This window comes from Egretta garzetta, unplaced genomic scaffold, assembly GCF_000687185.1.
Source record: "Egretta garzetta isolate BGI_Z169 unplaced genomic scaffold, ASM68718v1 scaffold394, whole genome shotgun sequence".
Classification (NCBI taxonomy): domain Eukaryota; kingdom Metazoa; phylum Chordata; class Aves; order Pelecaniformes; family Ardeidae; genus Egretta; species Egretta garzetta.
The window spans coordinates 494,243-518,746 of record NW_009259533.1 but is presented as its reverse complement, the minus strand read 5'-3'; the positions used below and the strand labels follow the sequence as shown (position 1 = coordinate 518,746).

The following is a 24,504-nucleotide window of genomic DNA, read 5'->3' as shown; positions in this document are numbered from 1 at the left end:
CTGCTTCGGTTTTTGCCCAGAAATAGTGAGGGAGGTAGTGTCAGGGCTGAGGCAAGACCTCAGGGAATCCAACTCTTCAGTCTTGTCCTGAACGCTAAGACAAATCAAGTTTCAACATTTCCCAACCCCTCCTTTCCTCTCCCTGTGGAGGAAAAGATGGAAATATTCTTATTGAAAAATGGGGAGACTTCTTCCAAGGGGCCTAAATATTTTCAAATAAGCTGCAGACCTAAACTGAACAATCTGGAGATACCTAAAAGCATATGATTAAGCAATTGCCTATTCAAAATAATTGAAATAATTAAAATATTCAAAATAATCTTCAGTGACACATCACTGCGCTGCTTGAACTGAATTTAATCTCCACATCAGACTGCAGCTTAACCATCTCATCCTCCCCTTTGTCCACACAAACAGCAAATCAATTGGAGCAATTTTGCATCTTTTTCTGCACCAGCATCTCCCTAGGAAAATCAACACTTGCACTCTCACTTGCACATAACTAGGCTGGTTATGCCAGAGGACAGCACTACTCTAGCTAAAATGAGTGAAAAATTACATTATCCACCTTTACAGTGGGGGAAAATCCCCTCATTTACCTTTTAAAATAGCTTTGCAACAGTTAGAAAGTGGGCTTTCATCATGTACCACTACATGTGCTAGCAAAGTGCAACAGCCCCTGGTATAAAGCGAGGGAGCTGCTTAACACCAGAGCTAAAAGCCCACGTGGAGCTCTCTGTCAAAGACTGATCAGGACCTTGAGAGTGAAATAATTAATACAGACCAAGCGGCACACATTTCTGCCTCTACAAGGCCAGGAAAGGTGAAGCAGCAGCATTTTCCAGTCTCACGCAAGGTAGCTCGCAAGTAGGGAAAGGTGTTAAGAGCCTACAATATTAATTAAGTTAATAGTCTGGGATTTAAGATGGGACATCAGACATGCCTGCTATGTTACAATCAACTTGCGCGTGCCTGCTCCAAAGTCCCAGAGCAAAATTATGTCACTACAGATGCAAGGACACGGGTTATGCTTCGCAGATTTCAATCCAGCAAAATTTACCATTCATCTGGGTCCTTACTGGACACAAGAAGTTGACCTTGAAGAATTACTGTGAGAGCTTCAGAAGGCGGTTGGTGCTTGATCCTGCATAAAATGTAATCACCGGGGATATCAGGAGATCACGTCTAAATGAGCATTCTGCTCTGTCCCACAGTGGTCTTGTTTTCCTATCAGCAAAATAAGTGATTTATTCTTGCTCCAGTCTCAGGGGTGGGAAACTCACCGTGCACAAAATATTTCTCCTTTGATCTTCCAGGTAGTTGCACTAACACTGGGAAATGTTTGCATAGTTTGTCAAGAACAGTTACTTTTACCCAAGTAGGATGGGAACTTCACCTTGGTCTGTCCTTAATTTAAGAAATTAAAATATGCAGGCAAGCCAACTTGCTGTTTCCGTTTCTTCTGCCTTGAGGATGACGGTCCCATTTCCTGAGAGTTTTATGGCTGCTCTGCACGACAGGGGTCCCATACCCTTTCTTTCCATCTTTCTTCTCCATCCCCATTTCTTTCCTTTTGCACACACAGCACTAATGCAAAATCCTTTCTAAACCTCCTCATGAGGTCACCAGTGAGTCTCATAAACCACAAGATAAATCTCTGATGAAGGCACAGAGGAGGTCTTCTGCAACCTGCTTCATTATTCATTGATAAGGTCCCAAACAGATACTGTAACCACTTCTGTAAAAGATTATTTTTTTGCCTCGTCCCTAACCACCCTAAATTTATACAATGCTGTTCTGCAGACATCCACTGATTCTTTATCCTCTTTATCCTTCTTGCCCTATCAAAGCATCTTTCAGCAGAGAAATTAGAAAACTTTTCCCCAAACAAAACTTTTCCTAAGGCAAGCACAAGTATTATACAAGATCTGAGCCAATGGACTAGATCAGAAGTTCACATGTTTCAGCACCTGCCTCTGGGACCAATGGAGAAACTACAGAAATGGAGAGATAACCTGCACGGGAATGGTCCTTCAAAGCCTTCATTCCTTAGGAGGTTTTTTTTTTTTTCTACCTTGAAGCAGAAGGGTCTAATCTCTTTATCCTTAAATATTGACCATTATAGTTGTGTATATTCTTTGGGGCCACAGAAATAGTTTTTGTGCTCAGATGAACTTTTGGCCATGGTGATATCTTCCCATAGGAAGTTTCACACGTTGATGGGTAGCTTGAGTCTTCTGTGAGCAACTCTGGACCAACCAACCAAAACAACTCCCTAAGAGCTATATTCCAAAGCATAAAAAATAAGCCTTCTACATGGTTTAAGATTAGACTGTGTGATTATAGAGCCTTGGTTTCTAAGGAGCCTCATGTGTACAAGTCAGGAGGGAAAAGCAAGGTGTCTGCAAACATATTCAAGCACTTCCATCTATTTCTCCAGCCTCCCCGCTCCAGCTCAGATGTCTCTCTTTCTTGATGCCTGAAGCAGCAAGTTTTACATGTTACCTGTGAGCAGAGCAATCACAAGTTTGATCTCTATTTTAGCAGGGAACTGCAGCTGTGGAGAAGAAAGAGACGCAAACTAGTGAATAATCGCTATCTTCTCCCGCTGGGCACAGCAAAAGGTGAAGCAGTGCAAGAAGCTCTTCCCCTACAGTTGGTAAGCACCATCTCCCATCACAGGGCTGTGAAATAAATGGAAAAGGCGGTAAGCTGATGTGTTTGCTGACAGATCCACCTCTGCAAGGAGCTTTGGGGCAAGGCAGAAACCAGGGTGTCCCAGGAGAGCCACTTTAATTTGCTTCCTTGGGCTCCCCATCCCCTATCACCACCTTCCCAATTGCAGCCACCCTTGACACACCCAAGGTGGTTTGTTGGCCATGCATGAGGTGGTTTCCCAATGAAAAGGCACCAAACCCCCCACTACTGGCCTGCCAGCTGTGCTGACTCTCACCTTGAGCTGTCAAAAATTTCAGTTTCACAAAAAATGCAAATTCATGATGTCTGCAGGTATCAGTAGGCATTTTACTTTTTCTAACTTTTAACCTAGGACTGGAACCATCCTCTCAAAAAAAAAAAAAAAAAAAAAAAAAAAAAGCAAAGCATTTAGCCAGCCAGAATATCCAAGTGCAGAATAAGTTTCAGGCAAAAACAAAAAAAAACAAAACAAAACAAAAAAAAGCATTTAGCCAGCCAGAATATCCAAATGCAGAATTAGTTTCAGGTTTCCTCTGAAGCACTGGAGTTTGAAGACTAGTTATCATGTAAATTAAAAAAAGGAAAATAAAAAGAAAAAAAAGCTGCAGAACAGCTCCTGCATTAGAGGGCACCAACCTTCATTTCTTTATTTTTGAATGATTGCATCTTCAAACCTGGTGATGCTCCTCCCAGAAGACACAGCCAATATCCTGATCTATTTTTTGATCTTCTAAATCCGGGCACAGGCAGAGGAAGCTGAGCTAAAGCCGATGGAGAAGCATTCGCATGCTGCAGCCCAGTAACCAGCACTGCAACAAGGAAACTCTGGTTGGGTCCCAAGCTTGCGCTAATCTCCACGTTATTTCTTGGTGCTTGGCTCCTGTATAGCCAAGTTCTGTACACAACTTTTGCCGCAAAGCTTTTCATCCGTGGCAACGTGTTTCTGCAAAGCTGTGGATGAGATAAAACTGATCTCGGCCACTGGGGGTCATTAAAAGGCCTGGTAGAGCCTCCTCCAGGAATTGAGATATTTCTTATGCTGGAATCTGATATCTTTGCTCCTTTAAGTATTTGTCAGGATCTCTGTGTTATAACACATTAGGACCAGCCGCCGCTAAATCACCTTCATTTTCTGGCTCTCCATTTCCCCTCCTTTCCTGCTTAACTTAGGAAAACTGACACAATCACTGCTTAAAGGCAGCTCAGCACCCAAAACCCATCCCAGGCAAAGAAATATGCATTTTAAAAGAGCAGCAGTAGAAATATAACAGTGTGTAAAGTCTCCTAACCCTTCAGCTGGTCTCCTGGCCACTCTCCTGTTCCACAGGCTGGGCAGGGAGGGAAACCTCCCTGGAAATTGGTGATACCCTTCTCTTCCCTCCCCTCTTCCATGTCAAGGAAGCAAGACACACATGAAGATGCTTGAGTTAATGAAGGTAATCCAGTGAGCCATGGTCACAGACTTGAGAACACAAGTGTACAAATGAGCTGGTAAACATCCTGCTATGTGTAGAGTTTCATGAGAAATCATCATGACAACCTTGGCCAAGAGGACTCTCTCTAGAGGACAGAAATACACATGTCCTTCAGCAGGTAGACAAAGGAGAAAATCTATTTACTGTGCTAAAAGTGCAGCTCACTCACAAGGATACCAATGACACAGATCTCCTTTTGGCAAAAGCTTCAAGGGATGGCAACAACATAATCCCACACACAGCTTCAGGTAGGAAAATCCATCTAAGCCTACAGGTAATGGTCCCCATCTCAGATGAGAAGATGGAATGGACTAAAAATACCTGACTGGTTTCAGCACGGGGAAGCGTTTGTGTTGGTGGTTGAGGACTGCACCACCCACCCTTCCCATGAAGATGTGGCTCAGAGCTGGAGCCTGCTCCCCGAGATCTGAGATTAACGGTGGAGTTTGAGCACAAAGCTGTTCTGCAGTCTGCACTGACAGGGACATGGACATAAATACGCTTGTGCCAAACCAGGAGAAGTATTTATACAGCGCTGTAAAACAATGTCATTGACTTTGCTTTGGGAAACCTGGCCAAGAAAAGCAGCACAGGCAAGTAAGAAGAAAGGGACTGAGAGAAGGGGAAGAAAACAAATGAGGAAAAAAAAATTAAAAAAAAAAAAAAGCAGCTGAGTCCCTGTTATGCCTAAATCAATGGATATAGAGGAGGTGGGATTTTTAGAAATAGTTAGGGAAGAGAGAGACAGCAAGTCAAGCAGAATACCCAGCATTTCTCTCTGAAAGCAGGCTGGCTTTTGTGTTTAGCCAAGAAGAGGAATTTACAGAGTGCTACGGCAGCGAAAGCCCCCTGCCGCCAGCAGGGAATCCCTTCTGCCTGACTCACAGCCACCCTGATGCAAATGCCAAAGAGGAGAGATGCTACAAGGAACACTTGTAAGGCTTTCTATTGCAGAGAGGCACTGCCACCGTCTAGTGTGATGCTGAAGTGCTGGCCTGCTCCTCGTCCCCTCTCAGCTCAGCTTTGAATAGGTGTCAGACATGCTTGGAAGAAGTAAAACACAGCAATAAAGAAAGAGGTGGACCAAAGAGAATAGGATATTCAACCCGAAACCAGAAACAAAAGAGATGGAAAGCAGCAGCAAGGCAAGCAGCCCTCCGCCCACTAACTGGACATCATGAAAAGGAAAAAGGAAAAGGGAAAAAGGAGAATGGAGAAAGGAGAAAGGGAAAGGAAAAAGGAAAAAGGAAAAAGGAAAAAGGAAAAAGGAAAAAGGAAAAAGGAAAAAGGAAAAAAGAAAAAGGAAAAAGAAAGAAAGCTGGACTCTTCCCAAGTCAAATCTGGGAGTATGGAGGGAAAAAGAAGTGTTGACATAGGATACACTAACAACTCAATTAACATCCCTCATCTTGTTGTAGGGGGATGCCAGGCATGCCCCAAACCCAAAGCGGCCCAACTATCTGATCTCCAGGAAGTTAAATCTCCCAAAAGGAAACTTTTTTTTTATTAATCTTGTACATAAGCATGCATTTTTTCTCCCTGTCAGCTTGTCAACAGGGCCTGGTTTCTTCTTCACTGATGAGCAGTAAGTGTGAAAACCCCATGAAGAAGAAGAAGGAAAAAAAATCTCTGTGAAAACATTGAAATTCTGTTAACAAATCCAAAAATAAAAAAATATGAATAGACAACACTTCCTTTTTAGCAGAAAGACTATAAAAGGGGAGGTATGAAGTGACAGCACAACTGAAAAGTCCAAATTACATTTCAAAAACACACACACAAATCCATATACTGCACAGGCATACACCCGAGGTAGATATACAAACACATCTATATGGTTTCAGCTATTTTATTGTTATTAGATTCTGGCTTGGTATTATCTATGGATTGTTCAAAAGCACAGACAGCTGGCTACTGGCTGGCTGGCAAAGCACTTCAGGAAAAGCAGCAGACAACTTTTCTTTCCCAACCTGCTTAACTCTTGCAGTACCTGAAATAAATCTAAAAAATTGACTACTACATGATTGCAATAAAGGGTTTTTTTGCCGCATTTTGTCATAAACCCAAGTTCTTCACAAACTACTTTGCAGCAAACCCTCTTTATAAATCTGTGCTTTATACCATCTTACGGAAGTGAAAATAATAATAAATAAAAAAAGAGGTGTGGGGGATGAGTGGGAGAAAGTGATACAGAAATCTCATTTTGCCCAGCCCATCACTTCAGTTGCCTCTATACAAGTGGACAAGTATGGTAGGTATGACATTTTCAGGCACTTCGGACTGACTTTCCCCCTTCAAAACCTCTTTTTTGGGGGAACAGGTTTCCCAACAGCCTTGCCTCAGCACAGCTTCATACACAACAGACCCATTTCATGCTCAGGTTCATGGCATGTAGTATTCCCAGCCCCAAAAGATGGATTTATGACTTTAGAAAATCTTCTTTATGTATCTTTGTCCCTCTACTTTGCCAGCTATATCTCTTTCCGTTTCTATTTCCATCTCTATTAGGAGGGGAGAAGGAATAGAAGATATATAGTATTTTATGCAGCGTGGCTGTGGTCAGCTCTTCAGTCATCTTCTGCTGTCCACTAAGGACTTCAGAAAAAAAAAATAAAATTCCCTACCTAACCAAAGTCCTCGCATGTGTCTGCACAATGGGCATGTACATCCACACCTATGGGAAGTTCTTTTTTTCTCTGAAAACCCACTCCCAAATCTTCCTGGGTGAAGCTTTAAAAGCAGGCAATGGTCAAACACACAGAAATATTTCAAGGCACTTAATCCCATTTCAGCACATTTCTGGGCTCCAACGGATTTAGGAGCTCTCAGGTTTGGCTATAGAAGAGCCTTTGGTTGAAAGAGTATTTCAAGATACCCTTAAAAGCCTTCCAGAGCAGAAAGGGGCCTTGGACTACCCATTCCCCTGCCCCTACCTGCATCGTCAAGTACCTAGAAACCTGTGAGATCTGACCTTAAAAGCATTTCTGAAAATGGGATATGGGCTGTAAAAAAAGCCCACTGTGAATATTTTAATCCTGGTGCTGTACCTCCCTAGAATTATTGCCTGCCTACCACTTCAACGTGCTGCAGGCTTAATTCCCATTAAAAATACTGCATTTAGAAGGAATTAAAGCATCTTCATGTACTTAGGATGTGTTTATCTAGAAACAAAAAAAAAGTTTATCATCCCACTTCACCCCTCAGCAGCCAGAGAAAGGTAAGAAACACAGACGTTCCAATAATATGTTTCTACTAGACATCTAAAAGATCTGAAGATGTTTCATGAAACCAGCCTGAGGTCTGGAAAAGTGGACATCCCAAAGCCAACCTCCTGCTCACCCAGCACATGTCAAAGACAGGGGCCTTCTCAGCAAGTCCTAAATGCTTATAAAGCAGTTGTAGGCATTATTTCCACAAAGTTCAATGAAGTTACTGCTACACGGGGCTGGATTAAAGCCAGCACATTTGTTTGGCCAGTCCCTGGATGTGTTTTAAGTTCAAAGCGGATGGTGACTGTCACCTGGGAATGTGTGCTGCCAAGCAGAGGAGATGTGACACAGTTGTGCTGGCCACTGCCCTGCTGGCCATCTGGCAAGATGGCAGCATGCCTGGCTGCTAGACGTGTGGGTCTTTGCCAGGGACAAAAGAATCAAGTTTTTTAGATAGGCTAAGCACAATTAAAACTAAAAATAGCATGTTAGCCCAAGGAAGCTGCTCTGCAATTTAGAATAACTGGACACATTCCCCAGTGTCACCAGACAAGAGCCATTCTGTCCATCCCCCGTGGCTCTGTGGACTGGGACATGGATAACAATGGCAAATACCTCAAAACAATAAGAAGTGTCAGTCTCTGACCCTGACCTTCTCTAAAAAGATGAGTTATTTGGGGCAAGAAAGCATTTGCATTGCAGAAAGGCACGGAAACAGCAAATAAAATGCACGTACTGTTTGGGGTGTCACAACTAAAGGTTGTGAGAGACCAGCTCTGCTCTTATTAGCTTGAAGAGTCATTATGAACAGCATATTCTATGGTTCTTCAAGACTGTCCTCAAGTCTTCAGGACTGGTTCTTCCAGACCTGACTTCCCTGTATGCCAAAGCAGTACCCTGAAGGGCAAACCCAGCCCTACTTCATTCTCCAACTGCTTCATTGGCATCTTAGCCAAGGGAAGAAGTTGCAAACAAGTCAAAGTGTCTGTGATGACAACCTGTATCAAATGCCCACAGCTACAAGACAGCAGAAACGACACTTTCTTCAAGTGCTTCTCCAGACTAAGAAACCATCCAGGCAGAAGAGAGAGGTGCATCCATAGAAGACAGCTGCTAACCAGTTCTGCTAAGAGAAACAAAATCCACATGTACATAACTGTCCATTGGCAAGTTTTGCTTTATTCAAGTGCTTCCTTTAAAATTTAAAAGCAAGTTTACAACTTGTTGGGTTTCTGCTGTGCAGATGTTCAAAAACCCCAGTAGCAAAGCTCACGCGCAGCTCTGCTGAAGGATGAGCCCAGGACTGAAACAGCTCAGCCCAAAGGATGGCCGGCGCTAGATGAGAGCAAGGCCTGTGAATCACAAGCCAAGAAACTGCAGTGGCTACAGTGGTCCCTGTTCTAAGGTAATAACCAAGATTTAACAGCAAGGGACTCTGGCTAAGGAAAACCTTGCGGCTCAGGTATGGGGAAGAGAAAGCCCTTTCCATGGAAATCACACCAGCTTCAAACCCTAGGATATAATCCCCAAGGGAAACAGAGCAGGCAATGGGTTTTTTTGTGAGCAGGAATCCTTCCACAACCCAAATCCCCCATTCACCAAACAAGGATAAAACTCTTTTTCTGCAGGGGATGAAACAACACTGGGATGGGACAGGACAGAGCCGTCTTCCAGCCACCACAGGGGCAAGAGATTGTAAGCTTTCTACTTGCCTTTTCCACCACCATACCATAGGTTCAGCAGCGCAAGGAGTAATCAGGAGGTGAGCTGTCAAGTTCCACCAGCTTTGCGCTAGTTTCCTGGCTAAGTTCATTGCATTTGGTCATTTACGTATAAATCAGCAGGGCTTGGATTTATTTCTCCTTCTTCACCCTGTCTTTTCCAGCTTGGGATCAGGAAGCAATGGGAAATTGGTTTTAGAAACACCTATATACTTGCAATTACTTGTACACCTCAAAACCTACGCAAGCTGCTGCTTCTTCCACCCCACTACAACCAACTGCAGGACTGTCATTACCTTCAGTCCCATCAGCAGCTACTAAAGGTGCTCATGAATCCCAACCATTAATATCCAAGTCTAACAGAGAAGTTCAGGGAAGATCCACAACATGTATATCCTAACATCCTATATGAAATCCCTCCTTGACTCTAAGTGCTTTCCATCCACCCTAATTCACCCTAGCCCCCAAGCTACCTGCTTATATTTGTCAAGTCCTTCCTCACTGTTGATCTTTAATCCCTGCTCACTTCTAGCTGCCACTGTCTGCCTCCAAGCAAACGTCAACCTGGAAGAAGAGAGTTAGAAATTATATTTCTGGACTGACAGCATGGATAAAAGCTTTATTCTTTTTTTTTTTCCACTCAATCCAAATTCTGTTTGTGTCACATACATTTCTGGGTCGGCTGTGTCTACCCTTCATAGTGCATAGAAGTGAGTTTGCGTACTTTGTGCAAATAAATACACCCTTATAGTTAGGTTTCTGAACAGCAATTCACCACTAATGTATTTCAGAAGCCACATAAATCTGTATTCCCACCTTGCTGGCAAGAAACAAATATAAAGCTCCACTTGCGTCTTCAAAGAGAAAAAGGAAAAAGCACACATACACAAAGCATGCTAAATTCTGGTTTTCTAATTGAGTAAGAAAGATATATCCTGCACCCTTAAGAATTTAAGTAATTAGATAATACTAGGTGGCAGGATGGCAAGGAAACAAGAAAAGAGGAAAGTTAAGAGATTTGCACAAGGCCACACTACAGACCAGTGGCAGAGGTGACCAAGACTTGCAAGTTCAATGCTTTCAAGTCCAGAACCTTAAAATTTAAAAGGATTTTCTCCCCCTATGTCAAAAGAAGTGTTCCTCATTTGTTACTGAAAACCAGTGGCCTGCAGCTACCAGACTCAGTATTTTGGATATGCTGGAGATTCTCCAGGCTGTGCAAGCAAATGAGGAGAAAAATCACCCTCCTTGGTGTCTCCGAGATCTGCAGGTGGGAGCAGGAGTGATGAAGCAGGGCCTGGATGCATATGTGTGCCTGTGGGCTACACGCCGCATTCAGGCACACAGGTTTTACAATCACAGAATCATTTAGGTTGGAAAAGACCTTTAAGATCATCAAGTCCAACCGTTAACCTAACCCTGCCATCCCACCACTAAGCCATGTCCCTAAGCATTTCATCTACCCATCTTTTAAATCCCTCCAGGGATGGGGACTTGACCATTTCCCTGGGCAGTCCATTCTAAGTGCTTGATAACCCTTCTGGGGAAGAAATTTTTCATAATGTCCAATCAAAACCACCCCTGGCGCAACTTGAGGCCATTTCCTCTTGTCCTATCACTTGTTACTTGGGAAAAGAGACCAACACCCACCTCACTACAGCCTCCTGTCAGGCAGTTGTAGGGAGCGATAAGGTCTCCCCTCAGCCTCCTCTTCTCCAGACTACACAACCACAGTTCCCTCAGCCCTCATAAGACTTGTGCTCCAGACCCCTCACCAGCTTTGTGGCTCTCCTCTGGACATGCTCCAGCAACGCAACGTCTTTCTTGTGGTGAGGGACCCAAAACTGAACCCAGCATTCAAGGGGCGACCTCACCAGTACCCAGGACAGGGGCATGATCACTGCCCTACTCCTGCTGGCCACACTATACCTGACACAAGCCAGGATGCCATTGGTCTTCTTGGCCACCTGGGCACACTGCTGGCTCATATTCAGCTGGCTGTTAACCAGTACCCCAGGTCTTTTTCTGCCATGCAGCTTTTCAGCCACTCTTCCCCACACCTGTAGCGTTGCGTGGGGTTGTTGTGACCCAAGTGCAGGACCAGCACTTGGCCTTGTTGAACCTCACACAATTGGCATCAGCCCATTGATCCAGCCTGTCCAGATCCCTCTGTAGAGCCTTCCTACCCTCCAGCACATCAACGCTCCCACCTAACTTGGTGTTATAACCAACTTGGTTGGTCGGAGCTCCAACCTCAGCTATTTCCTGTGGATCATCATTCAGCAAGCACAGACAGACTTTCGTACGAGGTCATGGAGTAACCCTACTGCTCAATTTCAGCCATGTCTTGCTTCAGGTAGACTTATTTGTAGGCACAGTGTAAGAAAGAAGGCTCCTGTACCAAGCATCTGATATTGCCAAGATGCAAAGCACAGGATTCAAAGCACAGGGTGCAAGACCAGGCATAGAGAAAATGTTAAGGAAGGTTCAGAGCACTTGCAGGAATATCATAATATAGCCAAGCACTCACTCATGACTTGTTGGACAAGGGCTCTAAAGACCTTTCTGCTCTCCTAACTAGAGAAGTGCTCTTGAGCAACTGAGAAAGTTGGCAAAGAATTGGATTGAACTGACGGTATTAAAGAAATCTCGGGACTGTTGACGTCTTGTCCAGGTCTGAATAGCTTAAACATGAACTGATACAAACTTTCCATGAAGCGATAGCTGAGTTTTATTTTTTTTAATAAAACTTTTACTTTTCTTTCCTCTGCATCTGAACAAGGAAAAACTTTTGGTTACTGACTGCCAGAGGTCATCCAGCTGCAAGAGCAGCCAGAAGGAAAAAGCATTGAGCTATATTAATTTCAGGAGCTGAAACTAAATCATGGGACAGTCTCTTCTCCTTTAGGGACATAAATACATCCACTTGGAAAGACATCCCAGAAGGGCAACCTCAGGTCGGGGGTTCACAGCCAGGCATCCATTGTGAAACTAAAGGAAACACCAGCATGTTCATCCCGCTCTTCTTTCCCTGTGAAGGCACCTCTACCCATATGACGAGCAGACCACGGGGAGAGGATCTTCTTAAGCTACTTCTAATTTGACTGTAATCGAGTGGAAAATGAAGCAAGGTATTCTGAGAAGATGAGATGTTTAAATGCATTTCCAGCTGAACGCTGCTCCAGGAGAGGCCAGCGTCTTTGCTTTCTGATTTTCTGTTAAAGATTGGGACCACTGGCATGATTTTTACACGTTTGCAGTAAAACAGCTTTGGATGACCAGACTAGCAAATAAAATTGGTAGAGGGAAAAAAAAAAAGTTTATTTTTATCCAAGAGGTTCTTGTTTTGTTTTGTGGGGTTTTTTTAAGTGCTATGAAGTTGTCAGCTCACCCTCACATATTTCATTAAAACACTTATTTATTCATAGAATCATAGAATCATAGAATGTTTAGGGTTGGAAGGGACCACTAGTGGTCATCTAGTCCAACCCCCCTGCAGTGAGCAGGGACACTGCTAACTAGATCAGGTTGCTCAGAGCCCCATCCAACCTGGCCTTGAATGTTCCCAGGGATGGGGCCTCCACTACCTCTCTGGGCAACCTGTTCCAGTGTTTTACCACCCTCATTGTAAAGAATTTCTTCCTTACCTCTAGCCTGAACCTACCCTGTTCTAGTTTAAAACCATTTCCCCTTGTCCTAACACAGCTGGCCCTACTAAAAAGACGTTCCCCATCTTTCCTATAGGCCCCCTTTAGGTACTGGAAGGCCGCAATCAGGTCTCCCCGTAGCCTTCTTTTCTCCAGACTGAACAAGCCCAACTCTCTCAGCCTGTCCTCGTAGGAGAGGGGCTCCAGCCCTTGGATCATTTTTGTAGCCCTCCTCTGGACCCGTTCCAACAGTTCCATGTCCTTATTCCAATGGTGTGTTCTGGTTTTGTTAGTTATATAAACAAATGCAGAACCACTTAACTCCCCTGAAATACTGAGATTATAGCAAAACTTCTATTATAAAGTTAAAAGTGCCAGAAGGGATAGGGCAGAGGTTTTCAAAACAAACAGTTTCAAAGTTAATTTGTGTATGGAAGTTAATTATCCTGGCAATTCCTTTTTCTATAAAACACATTGTTCATTATTCTTTAATATGTTTTCTTATGTTTATGCTTATTAATTCATTAAATCACTGCTAAGATCTCTAAGAACTGGATGTAAAACAGAGAATATCCTGCAAATTTAGTGAAACTGGACTAAGGAAATAAATTTATATTTGGAAGTCTTGCACAATAGCAAAGAAACAATACGAAATAATTCCTCTGTAGACACCACAAAAAGCTTTTTGAGATTGTCTAGTAGGAGAGATCATCTTATCATTTTTTGTGTTACTTGCATCCAGGCTTTGACCAGTACTTTATTTCAGGCCAACTAACTTATTTAATACAACACCCGAGTCATCTAGCTTTGACCAGTACTTTATTTCAGGCCAACTAACGTATTTAGTACAACACCCAAGTCATCTACTTCCATGTCTCCAAAAATTCAAGAAAATACGACAGATTTTCCAACCAAAGCGATTCTATGATTCTACTTCCATGTCTGCAAAAATTCAAGAAAATATGACAGGACCCAAGACTTAGAAGTGAAAGTCAGTCATTAAGACTCTCAGAAACTTTTTACACAACATTTGACAAGCCATTTTATTGATTAGTGCTATATGAAATAAAGAAAAGACCACTTTCTTTACAGTCCAGGTGGAAACCTTGGAGTAATATTTGTAAACCCATCTACGCATGGCAGAGAAAAGGTGCTACACAAGGTCACACTTTAAGTCCTTCCTTCCATTCTAAACTTGATGGGACTCCATCCCAAAAGCATGCTTTGGTTATATTACTGAATGTGATCAAGACATGGTCTGATCCTTCAGTTTTAAATGATTTAACTTTTGAAAAAAGCAGCCCTAATATTGCATAGTAGCTTTGAATCTCCCTAAACGATTCAAAGATTTTCTTCTTGCTTTCTTTCACTGCTTTTAACTCTTTCTAACACTCTATATTAAGGACATTTAAGTGCACAGTTGGGTCCCTCATTGCTCCAGTGAGGAATAGTTGCCACGACCAGACCTGGTCCAGCTTCCAGACCCTTTGGACAATGTTATACGCTGCAATGACCAAGGGTTTCATTGTCCCTTTAATAGTGTTGCAAGTATTGGAAGTAATTTGAGAAGTTAATGCAAAAACAAAGCAGTATTCAGGTCCCAATATAGCAAAAGGATTAACCACCTGCTTAATGTTAATTAACCTCAGAGGGACTCCTTGTGTACTTAACAGTTTGTTATGTGCTTCAGCACTTTGCAGTATCAAGATGCAAAGTTGGCATTCCTTCCCATGGTTTGCCATCAGACCCAGAGCTGCAATGAGACCACGTGGTGGACAAGCCACAGTGCTGGTTCATACACGGGATTTTGAGTAAGTTTTGTCTACAGAACATCTACCCCAGCTTTAGCCATGGGACCTGGGTCTCCAGCAGAGCTCCTGCTATCCCCATCCCACCAAAGGGGCCATGACTGGTGTGAGCATCTCCCTCCCACGCAGCACATGGGCTCTATGATTTCGCCAGTCTGAAGGCAACAATGAACGACAAGATGGGTTTTTTAAGGACAAACCACATTCTGAAACTGCTAAGAAAAAAGCAAAACAGGATTAGAGATGTACAGACAGGACAGAAGGATGGTCCAACTGCTAAGATGGGACAGAGACAGTGTTGCCAGCACCTAGATAGGACTTCCTCTTCCTACCCAAGAGCGGGTTGGTGTACCAGAGTAGCAGGTAGGTGGTAGAGAGGGGAGGGCAAAGAAAATTATAGACCTGATTCCTGGAAAAATGTTAGAACAAATCATTTAACAATTGCTAAGTATTGAAATGATAATTAGGTGATATATACCCAGCGAACACTGCCAAGAACAACTTGCATGGACCAATCTAATTTTGTTATGTGACAAGATAACCAACCTAACAGACAAGGAGAAAGACGCACATGCGGTATATCTTGAGTACAGATCTGGCCAGTGTCCCACACAGTATCTTCATGAGCAACTGAAGGAAAAATGGTCTAGATGAAGTCACAGTAAAATTAAGCACTGACCCAGTGGTCCCTTCAGCTCACCTAGAAACATTGCACCTCTGGAATACGAAATTACCCTTTCAAATCTGGCATTTAATGTCCAGGGCACATTAAGGTTAATAAAAGCAGTGTTAAAAATTTCCTGGCTTGTGGCATTTTAATTCAAGCCATTTGAATTCCCTGACCTCTATGCCTCCCTATGTACAGCAGGTTTTGTTCATTTTCCCCACAAAAAAGATGTTTTGGGGAAGATAGGTTGAACGTGGTAGAGTGTGCATGTTACGCACATCAAAATCATAAGAATTCGGGGTTTAATTCCTACTGCTGTACAGTGTTTGGTCTCCATTTATTTCAGACATGTCACAATGCTTAAGAAAAAAAATCTTCTTAAGTAATTTCAATCTTTTTAATTTCTCAGGTTAAAAAATAAAAACAAAAACAAAAAACCAACAACTTTCTACTACCTATTCTCCATGCAACAGCAATGTACAGCTGAAGCCCAGAGAAGGTCCTACAAGGAAACAGAGGAACACTTGATTATACATGGGTTTTGAGGGAGTAGAACAAGGAGTGGATGCAGATGCTGCTGGAGGAGGCCATAACTCACAACTGAAGACCAGGTACATGTCTTGCACTTCCACTTGCCACTCCTTGCTGTTCTTCAGTGGCTGTGGGATGGCACTGTCAACCCCCAAAGCTGCTATACTCCAAGTAATCCCAGTGGTCTCCCTTATGACACACTTTAGGGTGCTCCCCAGTTAAGGTTACAGAACATTTGAGTTTTGCTGAGCATGATCCCTCTTTTGTTACAATTTCCAATAAAAAAATAATAATAAAAAAGTATACTTGGGATTTTTCCCCAAGAATTCCTGAATATCCAGCAACACCACCAAAAGCAGAGTTTGAAGCAGTCATCTGACACCCAGAACTCCCAGGCAATCCAAATTCCCCCCCAAACTGCCTCCAGGATTCCTCCCCAAACTGCTACAAACAGAGCCTGCGGATCTCTCTAATTAGTCTGGTCAGCAAGGGCAACTGCCATGCGGCCCCATGATGGGCTGTAAGTCCATCCATCATTGCATGAGCCCAGGGCCAAGGGAATCACCTTCAAGTAACTAATCTTTCCCAGCCTGGGAGAGCATTCAGATCGAGCATAGAGGAAAGGCAGCCAAGATGGACAGAGAGGTATTGGGACAGAGGACCCTTTAAAAAAAAAAACAAACCACAAAACTCAAACAAAACCTGAGCCCCCTTTTCTTTGCTCTCTTTCATGAAATTAAAGATTTAAAAAATGAAGTCCCCAGCAGTTCTTTTTCACCCCATCCAACTGTATGACCACTTGCTGTGACAAGCCTCCAGCTCCTTGGGTGAGCTGGGGCTGCTGAAACCTGCTTGTTCTTCATATGTGACTTCCATGCCAATTTATTACCTAAAGGCTATTAAGCAGTGCCATCCCCAGCACCTTTCTTGTTGAAGGATCTCAGGTTTTTTGATACGCCAGAAGGCTGCGCTGCCATTCAGCGGGACCTGGACAGGCTGGAGAATTGGGCGGAGAGGAACCTGATGAAATTCAATAAGGGCAAGTGTCTAGTGCTGCACCTGGGGAGGTCGAACCCCATGCACCAATACAGGCTGGGGGCTGACCTGCTGGAAAGCAGCTCTGCCCGGAGGGACCTGGGAGTCCTGGTGGATGACAAGCTGGCCATGAGACAGCAATGTGCCCTTGTTGCCAAGAAGGCCAATGGCATCCTGGGGTGCATTAAGAGGAGTGTGGCCAGCAGGGCGAGGGAGGTTCTCCTCCCCCTCTGCTCTGCCCAGGTGAGACCCCACCTGGAGTACTGTGTCCAGCTCTGGGCTCCCCGGTTCAGGAGCCAGACTCTTTGCAGTGGTGTCCAGTGACAGGACAAGGGGGAATGGGTACAAACGGAGACATAAGAGGTTTCAGTTGAATATGAGGAAAAACTTCTTTACTCTGCGGGTCACAGAGCCCTGGAACAGGCTGCCCAGGGGGGCTGTGGAGTCTCCTTCTCTGGAGGTATTCAAAGCCCGCCTGGATGAAGTCCTGTGTAACATGCTCTAGGAGAACCTTTTTTAGCAGGGGGGTTGGACTAGATGATCTCCCGAGGTCCCTTCCAACCCTCCAACCCCTGTGATTCTGTTTTCTGTTGGCTGCCTGAATATTACCACTGGACCACACACTACTGTTGGACAGTAACTATCTGCAGGGATGCTAGTACCCATTTTTATTTATTTATTAGATATAAAAAGAAGGGGAGGTTTAGAGCACAGGCAGAATATGTCCATCAAGGTCTGCACCCACTGCAAGCAGACATACATACGCTAGCAGGAAGGCCACGCTCTTTTGTTCCAGCCATACCATGATCTAATACAGTGGGCAGTTTTTCTTAGCAAGCCCGTCATCCATCTTTCAGAAGCAGGAGGCAGACGATTAGTGTTGCATTACTCCAGACACTTAATTAATGACAATATTTGGGGATACTACAACAAAAGACATCCAGCATGTGTTACTCAGTCTCCCACGGTGAAGATGCATGGGGAGCTAGGCAGGTTCAGATGTAACATCTCTGATTGAGACACACAGAAAAGAGAAAAGTTTCTCTAAGCTGCCCTTGGGCAACACAATCAGATTCCTTCCCTTGCAGTCCTTTCCACAGGGAAGCCTAACCAAAGGACTAACCCCATATTTGGCTAGTCCATAACCAATTTTGGCTTGCTGGAAAAATCAACCCTGGAGGACTTTGGAGATGTATCCATCACAATGCCACCCTAGATGATGTGTGCATGCATGGAGAGGAAGCCAGCATTCAACTCCAAGACATAAGCCAATATGTTAACAGGCTCCACTCGGGCAGGTGACAGACCGTGGCTGTCTCAAGAAAGCTGATGTTTCTACATGAGCTGCTTTTTGCAATCCACTGAGGGTGGCTTCAGCGTCACATGAGTAACTGAAAAACGATGAGCAAGCTGGGCACAATGAGGTATCTCTTCAAATATTTAGAGATTTCAAGTGTCTTGAATGATTCTGTGCATTTGCATTAAAAATAGTGGTCCTTTCATATAGCACAATAAGTATTCATGTTTTTTTAACCTAAACTACAATGCACCAAGATTCATCATTTGGCTAGTCCACATTTCAATTCTCTTTTCTTACGGTTCTTTCATTGTGCCCAAGTATCCCATTCTTCCTTGCTTTTATGCCTTTAATTATGCCTTGTAGAATAGCCTAAAAATCACTATTTACGACTGAACAGACGACTTGCACTTACTGCAATACCTTCTCCCTGTTCAAAGAAAAAAAGATCATAATTACACCCAAACTCGTAGGAAAACAGAAAACCAAGAGGAACCTCTATGCTTCTTTTATATTTCCATCCAGGGGGAACAGCTATTTGCAAAACAACGAAATGTTTCCCAAAGAACATTTGCAACCCTCAAAACTTGAAAAGCCAGTCAGGCTGCCTTAATGAACAGCCCAGTTGAAATCAAAGGCAGTTGAAGAGATGGGTGATGTTCTTCCCTGGTGCGAAGCGATAACACAGCCCTTTGTCATGTTACAAGGTCCCCTTTCCTGATGTTTCTGCAGAGGCCTGAACTCCCAGTTGCATCTACACCATAGCCATAGCCACTGCAGCCTGCACCCTGCAGTGCAAGCCAGACCCAGGACCAAAATTAAATGCGAGAATATGCTCCAGCTAATGAGGCTTGCTGAAAGACAGACTAGATTAACACAGATCCAGCCCTATAGCAATGCCCATCTAGATCAGAATCTGGTGCACATCTGGGCAGCTGGAGATGTGGTCTTATCTGCCCATGCCTGCATGAGCTGGCCATTTGAACAGCAGCTCAGAAGTGGGCAGGATGAGACCTACTTTCCACCTCCATGCACGAGCCAGCCCCATGTCAACAGGGACAACTGTTGCGTTACCCAGTGTTCTTCTGGCAAAGGATGACTCCTACAACCTGCCTGTGTCAAGAAGGGGACACAGTAGAGTCAACGCCTTCAACACACAAAAGCAGGAGGTTATAATCATTAGCTGCGTTCCATGTTATGACAATTACATGATGAATTTGCTTTTATGAAGCGCAGCTTTTACTCGCACATTTGGAACCATTTCAAATACACAGGTTGACACCGAGATGTTTTGCTCTTTCTACTTTAGCATCTCTAGAGTGCTTTGGGGCAAGGGGGGGAAACAGGTAAGGAAAGCACATCTGGTCTTTGCTTAAAAACATGCCACAAAAATAGAATCCACAGTCATGTGCAAGACACTGTTTATGGTTTCAGCATTTCCTGAGCAACTTTTTGACCCTGCTGCCACAGGCAAGCACATTTCCCAGATTCAAGCACCCTCCAGAGTGGTTAAGTTACCCTCTGTGGAAGCACAGCGTGCTGCCCTTTGTACATCTTCCCATCTACTCCCATCATCTGTGTCCTTAAAGCCAGCCACAGAGGAACCATTTGGATAAACTTCTTGCAAAGGTGCTGGGTAGATGAGGAAAGTCATGAGCAGGTCTAGAGAATACGCTACATTTCTTCTTGTAGTACCCCAAAATACCTCCAAAATCCTCATCAGTGCTGCTCTTCCATGTTGCAGCCTCAAGTCCTGAGCATGGCAAGATGTTGTGTCTCATCATACAAATGGAACTCAACAAAACTTTGGTTTTCACCTTTGAAAATACTATCAGAAATGACCTCTGGAGAGAGTGTGGTATTTATACCTCAGCCGCACTGAACACAAGCAAGTAAAACTTCAGTCTCCAGGGAGTCGATTCGAAAAAACTATGGCAAAGGATCAATACGTTACCAAGAGGTTGATAGCCTTGTCTCGAAGGGCCTCCAAATGGATTCCTGCTCCCAAATCCACTCCCATCAATGGATCCATAAGACATTTTCTAGATAGCAATGGATGTGGGATTATACTCCAAACCTAAGAAAACAGAGAAAAAGACAGATACAACACTGTTAACAGTCAGTTAAACCCCAGTATTCTAAGAAAAAAGGAAAAAAAAATAAAAATGCAAATGAAAAAATACAGGACTATCTCCAAACTTCAGGATGCCTACCTGCAAAAAACCCCAAAGCACTAAAATCCAAGTCTCCTGGACTACAGCTGATCTTGGGGGCAAACAAGTCATTTGACCTCCTGTGCCTTATTTTCTCCAGTGATAAAGAGCAACCATTTATCTGTTGCAGCTGCGGCAAGACTTTTAATTCCTTGCTGTTCACAAGGTGCTTTGAGATCCCAAGCTGGTAGGCAAAGACTAGGCACTAGATCAAAAAAAGGTAATGCTGTCTTCTGGAACATTACCACTACACAGCTGGCTAGGAGTCTATCCATCATACTGCAATCTTGATGAGCTCTCAAAAGAGACAGTTTACTGCTATATTATAAGCTTCTGGGCCTCTAGTATAAATATTGGAGCCAGAGTTATTTTTCCTTGTTGGTTTTTGTTGGTTTGTTGGGGTTTTTTTTTTCTTAAAAAAAGCTGCAAGGCCTAAGGTAGTAGCAGCAGAATGAAATCAATGTAGCACTGTCAGAGAAAGACTACCCTTCCCCCTTCCCATCCACAGGCATTGTCTCACCATGGGCCCCAGATACCCTCCAGCATACCAGCAGGGTCCCAGGACTTTGATATTAAAAATATTTCAACCCTAAGGCATGGAGACGATGATGACAAAGGAAAAGATAACTGTGCTGCACCAGTTGGGGCATGATACAGGACCAAAGCCAGCTGCTGCTTCCTTACACCAAGACTATAAAAAACCACCCCAATCAGGGGAAATCTGGAGGCTGAGGATAGACACTTACTTCCTGAAAAAGGTAGAAGACAATGCTACCTACTGGGTAGCCCTTCACCAAGCAGCAATGAAGTGTTGCTGCAGTATAACAGCATGGGAGAGTCCAGTGGAGAGGACACATTGGTGTGAGATGACTAGGAATACCACCTGCCCTCCATGTAGGGAGTTGTTCTGTCTTTACAAATACCATTTTTTAACTGAAGGACAAACAAAAAAACTGGACCAAAAACCCACCCTCTCCAACAAGCTTGTGCAACCCCTTCAGCATGATGGCAGAACCACAGAATAGTTCAGGTTGGAAGGGACCTTTAGAGGTCATCTAGTCCAATCCCCCTGCAATGAGCAGGGAAACCTTCAACCAGATCAGATTGCTCAGAGCCTTGTCCAACCTGATCTTGAATGTTTCTAGGGATAGGGCACCTACAGCCTCTCTGGGAACCTGTTCCAGTGTCGCAACACCACCATCGTAAAAAATTTCATCCTTAGATCTAGTCTAAATCTACCCTGTTTTAGTTTAAAAACATTAGTCCTTGTCCTATCACTACAGGAACTACTAAAAAGTCTGTCCCCATCTTTCCTACAGGCCACTTTTAAGTACTGAAAGGCCACAACAAGGTGTCCCCAGAGCCTTCTCTTCTCCAGGCTAAACAACCCCAACTCTCTCAGCCTTCTCTCATAGGAGAGGTGTTCCATTCCTCCAATCATTTTTGTGCCTCACCTCTATATCCACTCCAACCAGTCCATGTCTTCCTTGTACTGAGAAAGATATTGGGGTGTAAGGCTGGAAGCCATCTGTGAATCAAGGATTTCCAAGACACTCAACAACATGACAGCTGATCACGTCAAGCATATAAAACTGTAAGTACCATAAAAATATAATATATGGTGTCTTGATGGAAGTTCTTCTTCACAACCACTAAGCACTACAAGAAACAGATGAAGATTCACTTGGGAAGTCTGCAGTGGACTTGGGAACAAATCTTGCCTCTCCCAGGTTTCAGGTTAGCCCACAACGACCACAGTAACACAAACTCCACTGCAAAATGCAACCCAAGATCTAGCAAAAATATTACGTGGAAAAATAAGGGCACATAGAAGACAATTACAGGAAAATTTCTGGGCGGGAATAAGGAGTTATTTTCTTTACCTCCCAGCATGGCTACAGATTAAGGCTGCTGTAAGCAGGGAAGTGGGAAACCCAAACAGCTTAAAAACTTCCTCTGTACAGCAGCTGATCCTGACCCATCCTTTCTTTTTAGAGATAAGCAAGTGGAAGCATTTGCTGCCATGACTTCCCCAAGGCCACATACAACAAACATGGAGTGAAATCCTACACCATGTTGTAAAATGACTTGATTACAACTGGGCAAGTGTTTCTTTGGCAAACAGTGAATGCATCTATTTTTTCCCCAACAGAGTGGTGTGAAAGGGGGAGAGAAGGAAGGCTTTTAGAGCACTCCAAATACTTCATGTTGATTTATCATTTCCAAAGCATGCTTCCATTTTAAAACTATTTCTCCCTGTAAGGGGAAAGAAAAGAAAGAACTGAAAATGAAATATTTTGTTTTAGTTTTACCAACCTTTTTCAGAAACAAACACCTCCCACCCCATCCTACTAAACCATTGAAAAATCCCTTATTCACACAGCTCCGGAACCACGCTCCTACCCCACAGTAATATATTCACAGGAAAATTTAATGACAGACCTAAATACCTTTAATTTGATTGGCAATAAAATCATTTCCTTCCCCATCCCCATGGCACCTCCCAAGTCTTTTATCTGCTGCTCCTTCAGAAGACTTGCCCAATTTACTGTGAAGGCAGTTTGTACAAATTGGACCACACATTGCCTAACATGCTACATATAGAAAAAAAAAAATTAAAAAAGAAGGAAAAAAAAAAATATTTTATCACAGGTTTGTACAAATTGGACCACACATTGCCTAACATACTACATACAGAAAAAAAAAATAAAAAAGAAGGAAAAAAAAATATTTTATCACAACTTCATCCTCACCACCTAAAATACAAATGAAGGAACAACCATACCCAAGGCAGACTAAGAGAACATCCATCCTGCTAGAGGCATGAATTTGTATTTTAATAACATGCAACTACTTCTTGTTTTGTGTATCCTGTAGAAGTCAATCATGCAGTGAGTATAATAGTAGGATGTAGGTTCTCAAGAAAAGGGTTGGTCCATGTTTCTTGGATTGGGAAAGATACTGGCAGGCAAAATCAAGCAGGCAAAAATATTTATAGAGTTCCCCTATACACATCAGTCTCCGTTTAGAGGGACATTCAGTTGGTCAGTGTAATCAGTAGTAGGAATGAAAGGCAAGATTTCAGCATGGAAGAAATAGGTTAGAGAGTACTTTAGGCAAGTCAGATGTTTTTAAGATTGAGTTTGACTGAGAAAGACATGAGCATACTGGAAAGAAATGGAAAAGAACAGACATGGACATATTGGAGTGATTCCAACAAAAGGCCATGAAGGTGATTAAGGGATGGGAGCAACTGATATGTGAGGAGAGGCTGAAGGACCTGGGACTGTTCAGCCTGGAGAAGAAGGCTCAGAGTGGGGTGTCTGTGTGCACTAACATGTATATATATTTGATGGGAGCAAGTAAACCTGATGGAACCAAACTCTTCTCAGTGGTACTCACTAACAGGACAAGAGGCAGTGGGGATGAATTGAAAGATGGGAGATTCCACTTAAAAAAAGAAAAAAAGCTGTTGCTTTTTTTGTTGGATTGTTTGTTTTTTGTTTTTTTTTAATAGTAAGGGTGGTCAAACACAGGCACAGGTTGTACAGAATGGTTGTGGAGTCCCCATCCTTGGAGATATGGAAGACTGAACATCAGCCTGAGCAACCTGCTCTAGGTGACCCTGCTCTGAGGAGGGGAGTTGGACAAGATAATGTGCATAAGTTCCTTCCCACCTCAGTGGTTCTGGGATTCTGCTATTTTCTTCCTATGATGCCTGAAGCAACTTGAGAGACATTCATGGCTGCCTTGGCAGACTGGAGGACCCCCTCTACTCTGCTCTGGTGAGACCTCACCTGGAGTACTGCGTCCAGCTCTGGAGCCCTCAGCACAAGAAGGACATGGAAGTGTTGGAGTGGGTCCAGAGGAGGGCTACAAAAATGATCCGAGGGCTGGAGCACCTCTCTTATGAAGACAGGCTGAGGGAGTTGGGCTTGTTCAGCCTGGAGAAGAGAAGGCTGCGGGGAGACCTGATTGCGGCCTTCCAGTACCTAAAGGGGGCCTATAGGAAAGATAGGGAAAATCTTTTTAGTAGGGCCAGCTGTGTCAGGACAAGGGGTAATGGTGTTAAACTAAAACAGGGTAGGTTTAGACTAGATATAAGGAAGAAATTCTTTTCAGTGAGGGTGGTGAGAGACTGGCAGGGGTTGCCCAGAGAGGTGGTGGAGGCCCCATCCCTGGAAACATTCAAGGCCAGGTTGGA

At 43.6% G+C, this 24,504-nt stretch overlaps 1 protein-coding gene across 1 annotated transcript in view; it reads right to left on the bottom strand.

Moving 5' to 3' along the window:
- TSNARE1 (t-SNARE domain containing 1) overlaps positions 1-20,126 on the bottom strand; it is a 329,654-nt gene extending 309,528 nt beyond the window's left edge. The window contains exon 1 of the mRNA XM_009637630.1: positions 20,042-20,126. Coding sequence (XP_009635925.1) covers positions 20,042-20,126 — 85 coding nt within the window. The remainder of the gene's footprint in view (positions 1-20,041) is intronic.
- Positions 20,127-24,504: the final 4,378 nt, after the last annotated feature.